This window comes from Nelumbo lutea, chromosome 7 (genome assembly GCF_056320005.1).
Source record: "Nelumbo lutea isolate HS-2025 chromosome 7, American lotus-T2T, whole genome shotgun sequence".
Classification (NCBI taxonomy): domain Eukaryota; kingdom Viridiplantae; phylum Streptophyta; class Magnoliopsida; order Proteales; family Nelumbonaceae; genus Nelumbo; species Nelumbo lutea.
In genome coordinates this window covers 21,988,521-22,010,315 of record NC_142690.1, presented here as the reverse complement: position 1 = coordinate 22,010,315, position 21,795 = coordinate 21,988,521, and the positions used below count along the sequence as shown (strand labels likewise).

The following is a 21,795-nucleotide window of genomic DNA, read 5'->3' as shown; positions in this document are numbered from 1 at the left end:
GGTAGAGCTAGAACCAACAAGACTATAACTGACCTTCATAGGTAGGTTCCAGTTCCAAAAATCTAAAAGCAACACCTACAAGGTAGGTTCCAGGTTTTGTTAGGGAATCAAATTGAACCACCCATACTCACCCCTAAGGTCAGCCCATCTTAGAAAGTTAAAATTTTAGACAGGGATTCTTTTGTTTTATATAGTTCCTCAAGCTGGCTGAACCTTTCTATCGTTTCAGGCCTTATTCTTTTTTTTTTTTTGTGGGGGGGGGGGATTGTCCAATTTTCCTATGTTCTTTTAATTTTTGACAACTTACTTGAGGAAGTTTTACCTAAGTTACTTATCTATCGAGGGGAAAAATTGACCAAACTGTATAAGATTAAGATGTATTTAGCAAAACAAAAAAAAAGGGATCCTTTAGGAAATTTACTCATTAGCTTATTTGTTTAGCAAAAGAATATGAATAAATGTACTTGACTGGGTAACATTAAGGCTGCAACAAAAGTTGGGTTGGGTTGGGTCAGGTTGATACTCGGGTTAGGGTTAGGGTTGAAATTCATGAACCCAATTTTACTTTGGGTTGGGTTAGGGTTGACCCCTTAGGCAACCCAACCCAACCTGAACCTGACTTTATAGTACATGTCATATATAATAATATGTGATAATATAACATACGTTGATTTATTTAGATGCATGATATTTGCATAGGATTAATAACATTATTTTATGTTTTTTGAAAATTTTATTCTTCATCTCTTCTTTGTTGTTTGCTGTCCATAAAAGATCAATCATAAGTCATAACTCATAATAAAATATAGTCATTTATAACACTTATTTTTCTATATTTTGTACCAAAAGAACAAAAAAAAAAAAAAAACTCAACAAACAAATACTAATGAAACATAGGATTAATATATGTAGAGAAAGTTGAGTTAAGATTTAAAATCGAGAAACTCTATGAAGTTTTAAGGGATGGGAAGAAGGTTGGGTTGGGTCCAACCCAACCCGAAATTGACTCCGGGTTGGGTTGGGTTAGGTTAGGGTTGAAGGACTTTAGTTAGGATTAGGATTTGGTTGGATTAGGGTTGGGGGTTTAGAATTAGGGTTGGGCTAGGGTTGGCCTCAACCCGACCTAACCTGGCCTGGCTTGCAGCCCTAGGTAACATTTTACTAAGTAGCACTTACTGAATTTATGTAGATAGAAAAACTTGTGGCCAAATAAACAGGGCCGTAGTTCATCTATAAAAAAAAAAAAGGAATGGAGATGGACTTTGTAATGAAGTAATGAATAACCAATCCAGCTTCAACTAGGAGCAACTAGAAAGGGGCAAGGGCTTTTGTTTCAATCAGTGTTGTCAGATCGGATCCGACAAAAGCCTGGAATTCTCATTGGGTCACAATTTTGCAGGTTTAAGTGGCCGTTAATTTGTCAACACTGTGAGAACGGTCAATTGACGGAGACCTTGCTAGAAAGGTCATTGGGTCACCGGTTCCATTTGAGTCCAAATATGAAAATATTGCTTTTAACAGAGAAGATAGGGATGTTCGTGGGTCGGGTTAAGTGACAAATCTGCCTTGACCCAACCCCTATTATAGCTGTTTGAAGCTAATGTTAATCAGGCTTCGGTTCGGTTAAACAGCCCCACACCAAACACAACCTGTAAGTAGAGTACTCTAGGGGCGCGTGGGTCAGGTTTGGTAATCTGGTTCAATCAATGGATCGGGTCTGATTCGGGATAGAGTGGACCAGTCCCGAACCAACAATCCGATCTTGCCCAGTTGTATAATATAACCTTAATAAACATAATTAATATAAATGTTTTACATTCTGATAAGACAAGTATTTTTAACCATAATCATCTTATATTACTGTCCATGAGATTTCCTTTTAGACAAAATAATACAAAATTTATAAGAAAACAAAAAATCCATTATATATTATCGGCCATAATCTTTTTGGAATAGCAAAACCTAATGGAAAATTAATTATTAATTGGGACACAAACCACAAAACCAAAACCAATATAATTGATTTAGTCGGTTTGGTTTTATTGAACAAACCGGAACCATAACAGTCCATTTGGTTCATGGGATTAGAGTCTGGAATTATAATGGAAATGGCCAATCATTTGATTGAATGGTATTTTCCATTTCAGAGAATGGCCATTCCTTCTCCTTCCTTTTATGAATTTTAATTCTTCTTTTAATTTTAGGGAAAATTCCCAATTAGTATCCTGTACTTTGGGTCCAGTGCTAATTTGGTTCCTAAACTTTAAAATGTGATAATTTAGTATCCGAACTTAAAAAATGTCTCAATACGTTACTTATCGTTAACCAACTATTAACCATCTGTTAAATACATTTGAAAAGACACAAATGCCCCTTGAGTATCATCTAAATTTCATTATTAACTATCCAAACATTGAAAAAAAATTAATAGTCCTAAATCCTTGCCTCTTTTATTCAAGATGACCCAAATTTTGTTGAACAGAAGAAGCAAGGATTTGGGGTTGTTAATTTTTTATCAATGTTTGGATGGTTGATAAAGAAAATTAGCTGATACTCGAAAAGCATTTTGTGTATTTTTTGAATTGACATGTTTTGAAATTTTCAATACTAAATTGTCGCATTTTAAAATTCAATGACCAAAATGCCACTAGACCCAAAGTAGATACTGAATTTTCCCTTTAATTTTAATATGAACCAAACAAATGAGGGAAATAGACTATTCCAATTCTGATTAATTCTGATTATGAAAGATTCTAATTTCAATTCTGATGTACCTACTCTAAAAAGAGTCTATGGAGACCAGATGTACTCCTCACACCTGGTGCCCCGCAAGCGCCTCATACGTACATCTTATCATGCATTGGGAACATTTTCGTATTTATTAGTTATTATTTACAGGAGATATTCTCAATGAACGGTGGATGTACACGTGAGGCGCCCATTTGTAAGGAGCAGATTCGGCTTATCCAACTCCGAAAAAAAGGCAACAACAGAATAAACCGGTTACTCATGCCCATTATTAGGGTAAGGGGCCCACCACCTTGATGACGTGGATCAATTATCCTCTACAGTTGCGCTTGTCCGAAAATTAGAAAATTATCCGATTGCCCAAAGGCCTCTCTGACAGCAGACTACGATGCCACGTGGGATGGAGTAAACGGATAACGCAGAGACAAAGGCCTCGAGGCACCGAGTCCCTGACGGCAATTATTGCAGATTTGCAGCAAAAAAATCCATACTAACAGAAACAACCTACAAATAATCCTAACCTCTCTCTGTCTTTCTTTTTCGTTTCCACACGTTTCTACAACAGAGCTTCTCGACCTCACCTTCCGAGAAACGACTCAATTATTGTTTCTTTACGATTGATTTCTATTAGGGCTTTTATCCTCCCCCATCTCCTCTGCGGATTCGTGTGGGTTTTTAGTCGTTTGCCGCCTTCTTCTCGTTCTTATTTCACGAATTTCAGATCAGACTACCTCTTGGTTTCGTTCCTATTTGAGGTCTCTGTCTTCCGTTTTCCTCTGTTGTGGGCTGGTTAGTTGATTGCTTTTTCTAGTTGATTTCTCGGTGTTCCTCGGATTTTTGTTGTTATGTGGTATGTAAGGAATTTGGTGGGTATGTAAGGAATTGTAAGGATAGAAGAGGTTATGAGATTTAGACGTGAAACTGGTTTAAAGAAGATATGGAGCTTAAGGGGACCTTTGTCCCTCAATTTCGAGTCCCACTCCCTCGATTAACGCGGGTGCTTGTCAGAAGGACCAAACGGAGTCCGCTTATCTGCTTCGATAGAGCTTCGTCTTCATTCGGGTATGATTTTCTTTTTCCTTTTTTTTTCTTTTCTTTTTAGTTAATTTCTTTTCCTTCTAATTCTGAACTATTTTTGCATAGCAGCTTAGACTAAGTATATTTGGCTGTTGATGTTGATTTATACTTATAATTTCGTGTTCTCAAGGATCAGCATAAACTGGTTGAAACACTACCATAATGCAGAGTACATAGACACAATGATGATTCACAAATAGAAATAGGTTTTTGTGTTACATTAAATTCAGGTAACCTTTTCCCGTTTGGATAGCTTAGAAATATCTCAACGCAAAATGGTTGACCACAGAAGACAGATGACTCTACCTTGGGGATATTCTAAGACAAAGTGTAGTTATCATGAAATTACATGTCTACCGCTCATACGTGAAGCAGCTCTCCCTACTTCGATGATGAGGCTTGACTTACAATTACTCCTACCAATACCATTAGTTGTCCTTGCTCAAAAAGGACTCAAGGCTAGATGGGCAGGGATATTCTCATAATTATAAAAGATACTTATAACAAAGAATAGCTTTAGACAACTGTCAAAAGTTACTTAGATACCAATTTCCTCCTCCCTTTTCTCTCTTTCTCGTGCTTTAATACAATGCTGATACTTTTATCCGTCCAAAAATGGGCCGTACCTTATTCATGAGCTACACTTTGGCATTGTAAATTGAAAGATGCCAACCTTGTCTGAGAGGATACAATGACAATCTTTGACTGGAGAAATCATTAACAACTTTATTTCCTCTGATGAGCATCATACAGAATTCTATAAAATGAATTAGCAGGTTACCTAATCAAGAGTTGTCCAGGGAGGTAACTATATATCATCTGTTTGCTCTCTCAGAGAAGGTTAGTTCAATTAGCATTGTATGTTCCAACCTAATCCTGGCCAAACCTGATGTTAAAGCTAGGGTTAAGATTGGGGATTCAACAGCTCGTGTTGGTCTAGGATTGTCCTAATTCAGCCTAACTTGCCCCCCTAATCAACAATGATTTTACACGCATCAAGGTCACTCCTTGTCATTAATGATAGACCATGTTTACATTTACATTGATGCTCTATTTGGCATGGTTTTATATTGAAGCTCTTACTAACTCCCAAGACCCCAGATAGCTGGGATGAACATTGGGTAATCACCTTCATAAGGTTTCTTAATGCATCTAATGTGGTCATCATGGGATTTGGTATCCTGGAGACGTTCATATCTTGTTGGGCATCTAATTACTCTTTTCTTGAATTTGCACATGTAACATGTTAATCATTTCTTTTCATTTAGGAGGTGTTTTTCAGTGTCTTTGGTTATGTTTTAGACATTGGCAAACACCCTTTTAGTTAATACTGCAAGCCTTGCATATGCGGATACTTTGTCACATTTTTTAATGCTTTTTGGAACCCAAGGCTTTATATGGTAAGTTGGTAACTAAAGGGGTGTAAGGTGTTACCAATTACACATTATACTGAAATGGTTTGTCTAGCAAGGATGTGCCATGTGTGCATGTTTTTTTTTTTTCATTTCTAAGACAACATAGAGATCACTTTTACATGGAAATGTTTGTCAGTTTCAATGCAGTAACCCTAGAATTTTAATCAATCAGCACCCTAAAATGGCCAATTTTCATATTGATAGATATTCTACTTATTGTCCTATTTGTTTCTCTCTTTTGTGTGCTCCTTGCAGGGAGACATTTCCTTTGTCATACCGTAGATGGAAGCCTCTTGAAGTCCATTGCAATAACAGCTCCCAAAGTATCCAGCAGTCATCAGTTTCTAACAATGAAAGCTCAAGGCTGCCTGAACTCTCATTTGACCGTTTACAGCTGAGTGACCGGGAAATTTCTGGACTGCAAAAACGAGCCTTCAGTCGATTTATTTGTCGTGGAGCTGTATTGGATGAGGAATACTGGGTAGGTTCCTCTAGTTCTTATTTTTTATCTGTCAAATTATGTTTTCCATTCTTACCTATTTACCTAAGAGTGTTTTAGTCTGTTTCATGTTGTCTTGTATCATTTTGCATGACAGACAGCAGCTTGGCTGCGGGCTGAAGCGCATTGGGAATCTTTATCTTATATGAGGTCTGTTTCCTACATATAATTGGGATTTTCTAAGAAACCACTTTTTTTTGTGGGAAGGATGCTTTGTTGTAGTATTGTTTTTGGAACTTTCTTTTATTTTAGTTTCTGCAATTTCAAAGTAAATTATTAATGAAAGAAAATTAACTGCAGGCACGTGGACAACCACAAAAGGAAGTATGCTGAACAGGTGAGAATTACTGCATCAGTAACACAAGCTATCTAAAATGATTGAAAATGTTTATGCGGATATGAGTTTGAATTTTTGTTTGGCTTCCAAACATTGGTATGCCAAGTAAATTCAAACATTTCCCTAAATTAATTGTCTAAAAAGTTTGTTAATCATTTTATACTATGAAGATTTTATAACTGGTATATAAAAAAAAATTTTTTGAACCTTGCTTCCTATCTGAAATATTCTAGATCTTTGGATTTCGGTATGATTTAAGGGATTTTAACATTGGGAGGTGTATCGTGGTATTGTATACCTTTCTTTATATTGTTGGCTTTTCCTTTAATTTTGTCTTGAATATTTGAATAATTTTGCAGTATTTGCTTTAACCCGAAACAGTCGGTCCTTTAAATCCACCACATGACAGCGAAAATTTGATGTCCATGCTGACTTTTGTAGCATCAGTTCTATAGATCTTAGGTTTATCTGGTTGGAGGGATTAGTTCTGGCAGTTAATTTTTGTATTTTATTTTTTCCATTTCTTTTTCTCTATTATAAAATAACCTAATAAAATCATTAATTGAGGTGTGGGCCTCGTGTTCTTTTTCTTCTCAACCTTTTTTCTCCCTCCTTTGTTTTCATATTTCTGTCTTCTTGTTAACCCTAGAGGAGAGCAGGTCCTCTCTCTCTTTCTCTCTCTCTCTCTCTCTCCCCCCCCCCCCCCCTTCCCTCCTTCCCTCCCTCTTCTCCTCCTTCCATTCCTGTTAAATGTTTCTTTCTTTCTTTTTTCCTTTTTTTCTTTTTTTCTTTTCTTTTCTATACATTCTTCCTCCTTTGTTGGACTTTCTTTGCTGTGAATAATGACCAATCTGAAATGAGGCCTTCAACCCGAAAGTTTTTTTTTTTTTTTTACAATTTTGTAGCATACACATTTGGCATGTTCAAGCTCATATTGAAACATATTGAAAATGATGGCCAAGCTCATGTTCTTTTGTTGGGCTTATTGTTTTTGGCATATTAGATTTATTGTGAAGGGTGCTGAAGTGGCAGGTTGTGGTATTTTTGTGTTCATCATCTGCTGAACCATCTTCTTTGTGTCAGATGCTTATCCTGTTAATGCCTAGTGGGGGATGTTTAGAATGGTTCTTATTCATGAAATATGGTGTTTTAGTTTCTCATATTACCATTTTCTCCTAATTTTCTCTTCATTTTTTTGACAGTGTAGACTCTTAATAAGCCAATTTTACTCCCATTTAAAATTAAGATGAGTTGTTGCCTTTTAAACATTTCATGGTGAAGCAAGTAACACACGTTTCCACATAGCATGTGAATAAAAAAACATGTTGATCAATTATTTGAACATTATTATTTTTAATTAATTTTGAACTATGATTTGGGGGACACACCTGCTTGCATGAAGTGTGCCAACAGGGACATGGTTTTCAACATGTTCCAACATGAGCTTGGGCAGGTTAAATTTGTCTTCTATGAGAACTTCTAAAATAGTCTCGGGGATGGAGACCACGTTTCAGATGGGTCATTGTTCACAAAAAAGAAAATCTTACAATGGGAGAAAGAACCAGAGTAGAAAAAAAAATGAGGCCCACACCTGACCCAAACATTTTATGAGGTTGAGCATAATAAAGACTGTTGTCCTCATATAGATAGTAAAAATCCTATTATATAATGGTAAAATGGAAGACCAGTATGAAGACTCCTGCCAATGTGGGGTCTGGGGCGGGACAGATGAACACAGCCTTGCCCCTGCACATACAGAGAGGCTGTTTTCCAAGATTTGAACCCTGGTCACCCAGGTGGCAATGGAGCAACCCAACCGTTGTGCCAAGGCCCATCCTCATTATATAATGGTAAAACATGTTCTTTTAACACTCCCCCTCAAGCAAAGTAGAGCTGTCAACGGGTTGGGTCTACCTGATAAAACCAAATTGACCAAATTGATTATGTTGATTCTGGTTCTGTGGTTTGTGTTCCGATTAATAATTGGGTCTGGACTAGTTCTTGCTGTTCATAACTGATTAAGGTCTGAACCAATTATATAGTAATAATGTATAAAAGTGTCCTGGTTTATCAACACTTGTTTTATCAACATATAAACAGTTTACTGTTTACTGTCATTTTTATTGAGTAGAAATCTGCTGAATTCAAAAATATGAACAGAAAAAAGTAATTTCTTGAAGAGAGAAGGAAGAGAGAAGGAGAAGAAGAGATCTTGAAAAGAAAATAGAGCAATAATCTGGCCGCCCCCTTCACTTATTATTTATACTAAAAATATAAGAGCAGTACAAAGACAACTATGCCCTTATAGGGTGGCATAACATAAAACAACATATATAAGACTCAAAAACATAATAAAATTTGGATTCACATAACTACTGTGGTCCCCATCTCCTATTTAACAACTAACATAAAATATCTACTCATAAAACAACACAAAACCGATTAATCTTCAACACTCCCCCTCAAGTTGGGAGTAAATTCCACATATTCCTAACTTGCATAGATCATGTTCAAGCTTGTTCTTTGCCAGCCCTTTAGTGATAACATCAGCCAACTGCAACTTTGAAGAGACATAAGGCAAGTAGACTTCTCCGGTTGTTATCCTTTCTCTTATGAAGTGTCTATCGATTTCAATGTGTTTTCTCCTATCATGCTGAATTGGATTGTGGGTAATATTGATTGCAGCCTGATTGTCATAGTACAATATCATAGGTTCCTCTGCTTTCACCCCAATCTCACTCAAAAGAGATTTAACCCAAAGAAGTTCTGAGACACCATGGGCCATGGATCTATACTCAGCCTCTGCACTTGACCTTTCCACCTACAAAGGTACACACTCCTGACGTAGACCTCCTGTTATCTAAGCACCCTCCCCAGTCTACACCTTATAGGATTCTAGCTTCAGATTTTCATGATTTGAGAAAAGAATGCCTCTGCCAGGGTGCTTTTTCAGATATGCAAGTATTCTCTTAATAGCTTCCCAATGCTGAACTCGAGGTGCATGCATGTACTGACTCACAACACTAACAACATAGGAAATATCTAGTCGTGTCATACACAAATATAGTAGTCGGCCCACCATTCTTTGATATCTCCCCACATCTTTTACCAGCTCATCCACAACATTAATTCTATGATTTGGATCAATAGGAGTGTCTGCTGGTTTGGTCCCCAGCTTCCCAGTCTTCCACAGTAGGTCAAGTACATACTTTCTTTGAGAGATGAAGATCCCATGCTTGGATCTTGCAACTTCAATCCCCAGTAAGTATTTGAGCTCACCAAGATCTTTGATCTCAAATTCTTGCTGCAATGATTTTTTGAGATCATCAATCTCCTCTAGATCATTTCCTGTAACCATTATATCATCCACATACACAATCAGAATTGTCACCAGAGCATTTCTCCTCTTTACAAAGAGGGTGTGATTAGACTGGGTTTGAGTGTACCAAAACGGATAAGTGCCCCTCTAAACCTGTCAAACCAAGCCCTAGGTGACTGTTTCAGGTCATATATTGATTTTTTGAGTTTGCACACCTTTCCTTTACCAACATTTTCATAAAAACCTGTTGGAATGTCCTTATATACCTCATCTTGTAAATCACCATTGAGGAAAGCATTTTTAACATCAAGCTGAAACAAGGGCCATGAATAGGTGGTTGCTAGAGATAAAAGAATACGAACTGAACTCATCTTAGCTACCGATGCAAAGGTTTCCAGATAATCAACACCATAGGTCTGAGTATACCCTTTTGCTACCAACCTTTCTTTGTACCTCTCTATCTTGCCATCGGCCCTGTACTTTACAGTGAATACCCATCTACATCCAATTGTCTCCTTGTTTGGAGGGAGATCAACTATTTCCCAAGCTTGGTTTTTAACCAAGGCTTCCATCTCTTCTTGCATGGCTGTTTTTCACTCAGGTTTGGAAAGAGCCTCAGTAATATTCTTGGGTATAGACACAGAATCCAGGGAAGAAAGGAAAACTCAGTAGGAGGGTGATAAGGCATTGTAGGAAAGATGATGTGAAATGCAATGGACTGTGCACTTTCTCTTCCCTTTGCAAAGTGCAATGGGAAGATCAAGGTCAGTGGGACATGTAAGACAGAAGATAAAGTAATATCATTGGTCACTCTAATTGTCCCCTTCCCAGCAATGGGAATATGTGAATTGTTTGCTGTAGAGACTCTGTCTCTACCAGAGCACAACTGATAGGAACTGAAAAGGGTAGGGACATTAGTCATGTGCTCAAATGGTCTTGAGTCTATAATCCAGGGAGGTCCCTCCTTACCTGAAGTGGATGCAAGATTTGCAGTTGCATATGAACTACCTGTATGTGCAAAAGAAGTGGTGTAGTTGGCTCTTGCACTCTGTTGTCCATTTGGAAGGCTAGAGCTAGTTGTATCTTTCTTACTCATAAGATGTCCAAACCTCTCCAATTCTGTTCTCACTGTTGCTACTACAATGGATTTCCAATCAGTTTGAGAATGAGGGACCGAAGAGTCTCCTGTAGTGACCACATTTGCATTTCCCTTCTTGTTCCTTATCCGGGCAGGCATAAGATTTGGATGAAGCTTCCAACAAGTATCCCTGGTATGCATAGGTTTCTTACAGTAATCACACGCCAAGTCCTTATCTTCCCTTCTAGCCTCACTACTCCCCTTGTCTCCATTCGACTTAGGTTTGGTTGTACTAACCATAGCCGACTGGTCAATCCCAGGCTATCTCAGCAAAGGCATAGGCTTGAGAGAGTGCCACACTCTCCCTAGAAAGAATATGCTGCCTAGCAATGTCAAATTCAGGGTTTAACCCTGCCAAGAACTCAAAAACCTTATTTTTCTCTACCAGTTTTTGATAGGTTGCTGCATCATTTACACTTTCCCATACCACAGATTCTAAGTGATCTATTTCTTGCTAAAGGGTTTTTAGCATGGAGAAATATACGGCAAGGGGTTTTCTCCTTGTTTTATACTTATCACCTTATTCCTTAATTAATAGGCTCTAGCTACATTTTTTTTTCTAAGAGTAGGTTCCAATCACTCCATCCCAAATCTCCTTAGCAATATTAGCCCATAGGAAAATTTTTCCAATATGAGGTAACATAGAATTACACAGCCAGGACATTACCATGTAATTCTCCTGCACCCATCGGGAAGAATCTGTATCAGGTTTCTTCTCCTCCCCAGTGATGCATCCTAATTTTCCACGGGCACCAATAGCCATTTTGGCTGATTGTGCCCACTTTAAATAATTTGTACCATCAAGTTTTACTGTAGTAATGATTCCAAACCCAAAAATATCACTACTACCTCCAACACCTAGTCCCATGGTACCGATGGATTTCACCTTAGTATTCCAACTCTCCATCTTCAAACAGTTCAACAGTAAGAAAAAAAAAAGATTGGAGATCTTCTAAAAGCAATTCAATATCACACACAGAAACCAACCATTCCGGAAGAACGAAACCCTATCCAGAGAGAAATCTCTCTCCTCCCCACGCCTCTCAACATAGAGAAGAGTGAATCAGTCACTCCAGGAGGCTTAGAAAATTCCAGAAACCTAACCGCCCTCTTCAGAATAACAAAAGAAAACTAACAATACCTGGGCGCCCAAGATTAGATAAAAAACAAAGAGTCCAACTTTTCTGGGACTCTTCCCCGTACTCCAGTTCTTCCTAATTTTGATGCTGAACAGTAGATCACCTTCCTGATGACTAGATCCCACCAAAAAATCCAAGAATCGGGCAATCTATAGCAGTTTGATCAGCCCTTTGTTACTTCATGTAGTCGGCCGATCTAGGGCTTTATGAGAGTGCTTCAAGAGTCCTAGCCGAGGCTTTGATACCAAGTAGAAATCTGCTGAATTCAAAAATATGAACAAAAAAATGTAGTTTCTTGAAGAGAGAAGGAGAAGAAGAGAAGAAGAGATCTTGAAAAGAAAAGAGAGCAATAATCTGGCCACCCCCTTCACTTATTATTTATACTAAAAATATAAGAGCAGTACAAAGACACTATGCCCTTATAGGGCGGCATAACATAAAACAGCATATATAAGACTCAAAAACATAATAAAATTTGGACTCACATAACTACTGTGGTCCCCACCTCCTATCTGACAACTAACATAAAACATCTCATAAAACAACACAAAACTGATTAATCTTCAAAATAAGGTTATGTTATCAAAAATGAATTTCCAAGTTATTATCATAGGTAATTATGGATGTAAAGTGTAATCAGGTCTAATTGGGTCAGACCTGATTAATGATTGGTTCCGTTCTGGGTCTATTTTATATAACAGATAAATAACTAGGTCGGGACTTGTCTACCCTGTTATAAATCAAATCCAACTCATTGACAGCTCTAAAGTGAAGGTGTCAATTGGTTCCATTTGTAAGGTCTCTAACTTGTTTTGGCAGATACTTGGGATAAAAAAGTACCTTCACCAGGACTGGAGGTGGAGGTAGTGGGTTTGGGGAATGGGCTACCCCCTGTTGTGTAGTGTCATGTTCGAAAAAAAAGGCATTTCCATATATATCGTCAAGCAGACCTAATAATTTTCTTCAGTATATTTGCCACTTTCTCAAATCATCAAATAGGGTTGCAAATTTCCTTCAAGACCACTTTTTTCGTGGGTGAAATGTCTATGCACCTCTATGTGCTTTGTTTGGTCATGTTGAACAGGATTTTTTTTTTTGATAATTAGCAAATGCTTTATTAATTATAACTAGGAAGAATATACAAACTTCACATGCATCTTGTAGAGAGATGAGTGCATAGACACTACCATCTCTCCCCAAAAACTTCATTTTACAATGATCCCATAAAAGCTGATCTTTATTAACCCTTATTTAGCTAATGCATTGGCCATGCTATTATCTGACCTTAGTACCCATTAGATTTTCACTTAAATATTTCACTTGATGACCTAGATTTTTGAATCTGAACCATGGGTTTTTTTCTGTAAAAGTATCTTTCATTTCATTTGGCATTTTTGGCTAATTTGGTGTTCTTTGTGGTTCTCTCTCTCTCTCAGGAATTCTATGCTTTGAAACGCCGTTGTACTGGGCGGGATGGAAACTCACTGAAGTGTGTGTGCATTGTCACAGTATGTTATGCTTACTTTTGATTGCTTAACATAAGATGAAATTTTAACTTATTTCCTTCACTTTCTTCCTTGGAAGAGTTATGTAATGATGTCTTACCAATTCCTCAATTACTGCATGTTTCTTAAACTTGACCCTCCTACAACTACATTGTCAGTTTTGTAATCTAGCTTGGTTTGCATAAGGTGAATTAAGCGGTGTTACTTGGAAGGGACTGTGAGAACTGGAATTGGATTAATGCCCAGAAGTGTAATCTTGATAGTAAGTTTGAACGAGAACATGGTTGAGGCCTTCCATCCCCAAAAAAGATAAATGTGGTGAAAAAAAATTAATTCCATGATGATTGGGTAGAAACTTTGAAGGCACCAACTATTTTATGAAATAGAGTTGGCTAGATCTTTGTTAGGAAGTCCTCCGATATTTTCCATTCTTGGAAATAGGATTTAGTAGGAAAACTTGTAATCTTGTATGACCAAGGAAATCATAAGAAGGTGAAGTGCCCAAGCAACCTTTGGATTTGAGTCAAGTCCATTGAATACATTTGAGAAGCTTATGAGCCATTATTGGGAAATTAGAAGTTTAGAACTCCATAAATACCAGCTGAAGATGAATACCTAGCTACATTACTTATTTGCTGTCTATACCACAATAACATTTTAAATACAACAACTACTAATCTGGTTTGTGCAGCAACACTGACAAGGGCATGGCATGTACTACGCTACCGTTGCAAAGAGGATTCCCTTACTAAACAAAGTGTCATTCAATTGTGTAAAGACAAATTTGAGGCTGATACATTACAAGGTTTTGTCCATCTGCTTGAAATTTCCTTCCCCATTGTAGTGGAAAAAGAAGAAGACAAGAATGGAAATAAATCCCCTCCTTGCAAGCACATAAGCAGAGAAAACTATATATATATATATATATCATTTTATTCTGTGCAGCATCTACAATCTCAAAGTGTGTGTGTCGTGGGGGGACAGGGTAAGAATAACCACATGCAAAATGGCAAGGAATAAGATTTTACAGGAAACTTCAAGTGTTGAAAGCAAAAATCATGGAATGGAACAAAGTTCGCTTTGGAAGATTGGAGGAGAAGAAGGAAAGAGTGATCAATCAAATTGAAGAAATTGATAAAAAAGAAGAATGTGAACCTTTATCTGAGGAGGAGAGAAGGGAAAGATTGAGATTGAAAAAAGAACTGAAAGAAATCTTATTGATGGAAGAAATAAGTTAGAGGCAAAAGTCTAGGGTTAAGTGGATTAGGGAGGGGGATGGGAACACAAAAGTTTTTCATGCGGTTGCTAATGGGAGAAGAAGAAAGAAATTTGTTTCAATGCTAGAATTGGAGAATGAGGTGGTTACCCAATAGGACATAGCAAAAGCTTTTGTGGATCACTTTCAATAAATTTATAGAAGGCCTTTAGATGGAAGATGGAATCTTGAGGGTTTAGATTGGTTTGAGGTACACAGTGGTTATTGGGAGATGCTGGATAGAAGGTTTGATTTGGAAGAGGTTAAGGAAATTTTTTTCTCAATGGTAGATTAAATGCTCTAGGAGACTAGGACCGGATGGATTCACTATGCCATTTTATCAAGATTGTTGGGATGTTCTCAAGGATGTTTTGTTCAAAGTTTTCAAGGAGTTTCATGATCATGGGAAAATTAATCCAGGTGTCAATGCAACTTTATTAGTCTTCATCCTCAAGAAGGCGAAGGCTTGCCATCCCAAAGATTTTATGCCTATTAGTTTAGTAACCAGCATTTACAAAATCATTGAAATGTCATGTCCTTGAGAATTAAGAAGGTTCTCTCTATTATCTTCTAGTTCCAAGGGGCCTTTGTTCATGAAAGGCAAATTATTGATCAAATCCTTATACCAAACGAATGTGTGGAAGATCAAAGAAGAATGGAGAGATGGTGCAAATGGGTCAGAGGTTGCTTACAAACTTGTCATTATTTAGTGATTGTGAATGCAATTGTTAATGATTTCTTTGAGGCCAAGAGGAGCTTGAGGCAAGGTGGTCCATTATCCCCTTTTTTGTTTACTCTTGTGGTAGATGTGTTGAGCAGGCTTATCTTAAGAGTAGAAAGGGTACAATTTTCAAGGGGTGGAGTATGGGTAGAGATAGAATCATAGTGGACCATTTATAGTTTGCAAATGATATCATTATCTTTTATAATGGGGAAAACAAACAATGGTTTGAGAATTTAAGGTTGGTGGTGAAGTTATTTGAAAAGATTTCTATTGAAAGTCAATTAGGGGAAAAGCTTGGTTGCAGGACTTAATATATAGAAGGAAGAGCTGAGGGTGTGGGTGGCAGCATTAGGGTGTGTAGTGATTGGCTGTTGAAATATTTAGGGCTTCCCTTAGGTTCCAACCCTAATCCTTTAGTTTTTTGAGTCTTGTTTTGGAGAAAGTAGAAAAGAGATTGGCAGCTTGGAAAAGAAATTACATCTCTATTTTTAGGATGCCACAAGTGATAGAAGAATTGAGAAGGTGATGGGGGATTTCTTTTGGGAACCTAGGGATGGAAAGAAAGACCATTTGATTAGGTGGGAGATAGTGTGTAGGAGGAAAGGGTTGGGAATTGGCAACATTGATAAGAAAAAATCGGCTCTTCTTTGGAAACGGCTTTGGAGGTTTCTGGTGGAAAATGAAAAGCTTTGGACTGAAGTTGTGATGAGTATTCAGTTATTCACAGGTCTCAGAGAATGGATGGGATGCTGGTATTCTGTGTAGAGCTGCCCTTTCTTCTCCTTGGAAGGCCTTCCATAGTATTCTCCCTTTGTTTCTTTCTTATGTCAGATTTGACCTTTCCTTTTTCTCGATCAGCAAAGAAAGAAATTCATTTATTAATTAGAACAGAAATTTAGTTCAATTTTTGGAAACAACCTCTTTGTATGTGCAGGAGTAATACATCTATCACTCCCCAGACCCTGCATTGGTGGGAACCTCATGCACTGGGCTGCCCTTCTTTGGTAGGAAAAATCCACCAGCCTTGGATACACCAGATTACAATTTTGCCTAGAATAAAGTGGCTCTATCAACTCTCTGTTTTGCTAATACATCTGCCATCCTGTTTGCAGGTCTTACCCAGTTGAACGAAGAATTAAATCTCTTTGCTAGGAGGTTAATTTCCCTGAAAACATGTCTATAGATCTGAGGTGCCGAATTGACTTGCTTGATCCAAGAGATGACTAATTGCAGGTCCTCCTCAACTTCCAAATCTCTAACACCCAGCTGTTCTGTCAGTCTCAAGCCTTGGAACAGAGCCATTATTTCAGCGTTAACTAAATTTCCAATGCCAATTGGTCCTGAATACAAGGCCACCACTACTCCTTTGTGGTTTCTAAAGACTCCTCCTATACCTACCCTTCCTGGATTGCCCATAGAGCTGCCATCAAAGTTAAGCTTTAGCCTATTTACAGCTGGAGGCAATGTTTTAAAAATCGAGCCGGAGGCCGAACCGTTTTTGCCTCCGGGTTGCGGGTCACCGGTTCAACCAGCCGGGTCAAACGGTTCAGATTGTGCCATGTTAGTGCATATGTGTATTAAGTATACACACACACACACACACACACACACACACATATATATATATATATATATATATATATATGTATATGTATAAATATGTTTTAGATATGTTATATGTATTATTCTATATTTAATTTATGTTTTTTAATTCAGTTTTTTATTTTTGTATTTATAAAAAATATTAAAAATTGTAATTTGAGGCCAAAAAAGGGTTTTTTTTTTTTTCGCGAAAATAGCGGGGCAAGGTGCCTATGGCCCCTTGGGACGCATAGATCTTGAAAAGTTACCCCAAAAAAAATCACCCCAACCGTACATCAGAGTGCAAAGTTATGGCCTCCGAAATTTTTGCATGCATAGAGTGTGCAACCCGCGACCCGGTCACTGGGTAAAATGGGTCAACAGTTGAACCAGATGGGTCAAATGGTTCTTGACCAAGTCAATGGTTTTGACCGTCTGATGGGTCTTGACTGAATCGGACCCAGAATCCTTGCTGGGTGACGGTTTGAATGGTTCGACCGGCCGGGTCAATGAGGGGTTGAAAACATTGGCTGGAGGTTCCCAATCCATTCTCAAACTGTCTATTCGTTTCTGCCACTTTATCCAATGTTCTTATTATGTCCTTGGTTGAAATTATGGCTGAGGTTCCCAATCCAATCACTATTACTAATATGGGGTTACAGGGTGATCTGTCATTTTGTACTTGTGTAGAGGTATATAATTTTTTGAAATTATGGCTGAAGTTATTCTTGCTTATTTGATGTTTATACTCCAATTTTTTTTCCTCCCATTTTTTCCATCTTCTTCCTTTTATCCTTTGTTCTCTTTTCTACAAGAAAACAAGAATTAGAGGCTAAAGTTATTCTTCAAACTCTTTTGTCTGGTGGGCTGTTAGTAAGCAAATGGCAAACCTGACTGGAATGATTATCATAAAACCGGCCAATTCTATGATAAGTTCAGGTTGCCAGAGTCAAGAATTGACAACCTATATTTGACTAGGGATATCAGGTTGCAATCTGGAAATAGTCAAATAAGTATTTTTGTTGATCACTATGTACAATCGAGACCACAGCTTCAGTATATTATCTGCTAATCTTTGTTGCGCTTTAGATACACCATAAGTTTGAGTTTTTACTAACTGCTTTTCTGCTTTTCAGGTTAAAAAGGAAGATAAAAATGTAAGACGCACTGTCTTGAGTAGTGTTGTGGGAACTCTGGATGTAAGCATACGGCAATTCTTTCGAGGAGAAACATATCCAGGGGTACATGCTTGAAACCATTTTTATTCAATATCTGTTGTTGATGACCTGTATGTTTGAGGGTGACATGATAAACTGAGATATGAGCCTCTAACAATGACATATTTACTTTCTTCCCTTACAATTTAGTGAAAATAGGAGAAATGTTATTATTGGATTGAAATTTTATCTACTTTTCAATGTTGACCCTTATTTTTTTGTCAAGTTATAAACTTTTATGATTATATATTGAGATCTTCCATGGCATACCGTGGCTTATCTTCAGGAACTCAAAAGATCTATGCCGTTCCTTGCAAGTCATGAGGCCTATGATGCAAATAAATATGCTTACATTGCAAATGTTTGCGTGTCAAAATTTGCTCGGAGACAGGGGATTGCATCTAATATGCTTTACTTGGCTATTGATGTTGCAACTGCTGCAGGTAGCTTTTGTTCCCACAGTCTGCAATCATCCTCATATGTGATATACTTCATGAATTTGTTAAGCCAATCTCACAACTTACCCCTTTCGTGGTCAACAGGCATGAAGCAACTATTTGTTCATGTAAATGCTGATAATAAACCTGCCCAAGAACTGTACAAAAAGACTGGTTTCGAGGTTTGATTCCAGTACTATTGTTTTGTTCTAAGACATAGTGTTAATATGTTCAACCTTGAAGCAGAACCAATCTTCTGTTGCATTTCTCTTTTGTCAATTTTATATGTAATACAAGAACCATTAGGAATGCTTTTATATGCCTGCTCGTATCATGTTTTTCTAATTGTATTTCTGTTGTTAAACACTGTTGAGAGTTATTGGGCTGTAGGGATATTGTGAGCCTTCGTTCTTTGACTTATTTTTATTTGTTATTGTTGGTTATTTGGATGATTATGTTATGGACCCTACTTGGGCCATTTTTATTTTCTTTTATTGCTGCTTCCTACTAGGGGCAGATTAGTCATTGTACATTAATAATAGTAATAATAATCAATTTGATTATATGGAGTTGCGAGTGCTAGACAGCCCACAGTTGATTCCTTCTCCCAACTTATTCTCCTCTTTCTTCTTGCTCTCCTCTGTCCTGAACTCTCTCTTCTTGTTTTTAGTAAATCAATTTCTGCTTATTTGAAAGAATAACTGCGGGTCTGGATCACATCTTGGTGTCCAAGCCAGTTCTCTTCTCTTCTTTCTAGAGACTACTCTACTAGAATCAGCAGGGTGTATGGTATTAAGTGGCTGATCACCATTTTTTGATGTTGCCTGGTTGGTAGAAGTGCTTGGAAAGTTTTTGGCTGCAGTCTGGAGGCTCAGAAGTTGTCCCTGAAGCCTTTGTCCAAAACCATATCCAACTAGAGAAACTTGACCTGATTCGAATTTAACACGAAAAAGGCAGTTTAGGGCTGGCTTTCACAGGTTTTTTTTTTTTTGAATTGTTTTGAACCCATTTAGAGATCAACAGCAACTGGGAAGCCTTCATTTAAGTCTGGTGGTAGTGGCTGCATCTTCTCTCTTTCTCCCCTGGGATTGGTGAAGCCCTAGTTTCTTGTTTATACTTAGACTGCTGGTCAAGCAGCTTGAGGTTATTGTACCATATCTTTTGTTTACAATGATATTTTGTTGATTTATTGGATTAATGGAGCAATTTGGATTTGATTTCAAGCAGAGATTGGAGTTTGGGAAAAAAGGAGAGATACCTCATTGTCTTATGTGATAAGCAAATATCACTTGGGATATTTCTATAAAACAGTTAAGGCCAGCAATGTTGTATTGAATATTTATGTACTAAGATTAGTCTAGAACAACCAATCCCTTTGTATGCCATTCAACTTGGGCCTATATCCAATGCTTTTTTTTTCAGTAAAAAAGAAGAATTCAATGTTTTTCTTAATTGTTGTCTTTCTCCCTCTTTAGCCAAAGAGGCAATTAAAGACTGATCTTAGGATCCAACTAAAACTTGCATTTATGACTTCATGTTATGTGCCAATAATCTTACTTCTGTTATTTGATGATGACATTTCCATGAACCATAATCTTGTTCCTCGTCCAATTGATAGTTACTTGTGCATTTTTTGTCCACCTCTATGTTCATGTATCTCAAGGAATTCAATTTCAATTATTGTAATAGAGAGCAGCTCTGCTTGAACAGATTTTCCTTCCGTTAAAGGTCCTGAATATGTTATCAATGTGTTGCCATTGATTATTTCTAATGTCTCCACCAATGCCTGAACTTCTAGGATTGTCTAGACCATAGCCATCAGCATTCAGTTTGATGTAATTAGCAACGGGGAATACAATTCTGATTTTGGTTGCTCATGAACATGATGAAGATACAACTGTTTGCCAGTGCCTTATGCTGTATTGAATATCTTGACAATATCCATTGTCTTGACAAAATAAGCTACTTAATGTGATCAGCTCAACCATAGCCTTCTTGATTTCCTTTAGTTTTTAAAAATCCTTGAATTTCTTTCTGCACACACAGACCACAGAATGACCTCTCTAGCATATCTGCACAGAATCTTCTCCCTTTATCTAATAGAAGAAAAAGAGAAAGGAATAAGCTATTAATATCTTCTAGTGCTGACCACTTGAAAGCAAAAAGGGGAAAGAAGTGCTTCCAAATACCATTTACAGAAGGGTAGGACACTAGTAAATTCGGAGCTTTTCTCAGTAATAAAGTAAATTCAAAGCTAGCATCACACAAGAAGCATTTCTGTGGAAGGCACCAGAGAAGCATTCTATTTTGTGAGACCTCTTAAGTATTGACTTTCAAGTGGATCGCCTCCCAACAAAATGCTCTTGGGAGGGGTTGGACAAAACCAAATTGCTTTTACTGGAAACACAATAGGTAAATGGGGAGAGACAAAAAGGATTTCAAAGGAGGACGTGCAAGAAAAGAGATTGTGAGGTTCAGAAGTAGTCAAGGCTTATTACATTTTAGTTTCCCCTTCCTGATCTCATTCTTCTGTCATTTTGATGTTTCAATGGTACCTAAAGTACAGAGAGACCTAATAAGTACTTCCAATTTCAGATTGCCTATAGCTTTCGAAGGTCCTAGTGATTATAGCCTATAGCTTCTAAAGCATCCCCACAAAAATAGGGGCTTCAAAAAATTGCGTACTGGTTAGAGATGGGCTATAGTCCAAACATTATCCTGATTGGCATATCACAACTGGTTTTCTGATGGGAGTTTCACCTTTTCTTGTCATATAGCAATTTAGGGTTTAATATGGTACTGGTGTGGTTGCTGGTCAATGGGTCATCTAGGATGTATCCTGCTGGCCTGGCCGGACTACATTTGTTTGTTTTCATGGATTACTTTAAATTCAAATGTTGACTGTTCTTGTTTATTTAGGTTTTGTTTCCTAATAGGTTCTTTTTTTTTATTGACTGCAGATGGTAGAAGCTGCATCATGTCATTTGTCAAAAGATCAGAGGCTTCTCATGTGTATGGAATTGTAGTTAGCTACTCGCAGATTCATCCCAATACTCGGGTTATATTTGTGAATATGTGTTGCTAAATGTAATTTTTGTACTTTTGTACCCAAATAGTCTTATGTTGTCTCAAGCAATATTTCTCTATCTTCTTTTTGTTACTTTGTGTTTGTGTAAACCAATATCTTGTTGGTTTCCTCTTATATGTTTGGACGAGAGTTCTTGAACTGTAAAAGCAGAGATTCCAAAAGATTGTAAACTAACATTGACATCTACTTAATTGATATCAGCTTGAAAAGCAGACTAGCAGAGTTTTATTTAATGAACTTAATTTTTTAATAAATATTTAATGAACTTATTTTACTTGCAACTGACCAAGGATTTAAATATCGATATGCTCCTTAT

General features: G+C 37.4%; 1 protein-coding gene across 1 annotated transcript; it reads left to right on the top strand.

The window, feature by feature from the left end:
- The first annotated feature begins 3,106 nt into the window (after positions 1 to 3,106).
- Positions 3,107 to 21,691, top strand: LOC148845611 (GCN5-related N-acetyltransferase 6, chloroplastic-like). The gene is made up of 9 exons (XM_088953620.1): positions 3,107 to 3,810; positions 5,496 to 5,721; positions 5,837 to 5,889; positions 6,040 to 6,076; positions 13,109 to 13,180; positions 17,874 to 17,978; positions 18,241 to 18,397; positions 18,497 to 18,573; positions 21,352 to 21,691. The coding sequence occupies exons 1-9, from the start codon at positions 3,686 to 3,688 to the stop codon at positions 21,415 to 21,417; spliced, it is 918 nt and encodes a 305-aa protein (XP_088809746.1). The 5' UTR covers positions 3,107 to 3,685; the 3' UTR covers positions 21,418 to 21,691.
- Positions 21,692 to 21,795: the final 104 nt, after the last annotated feature.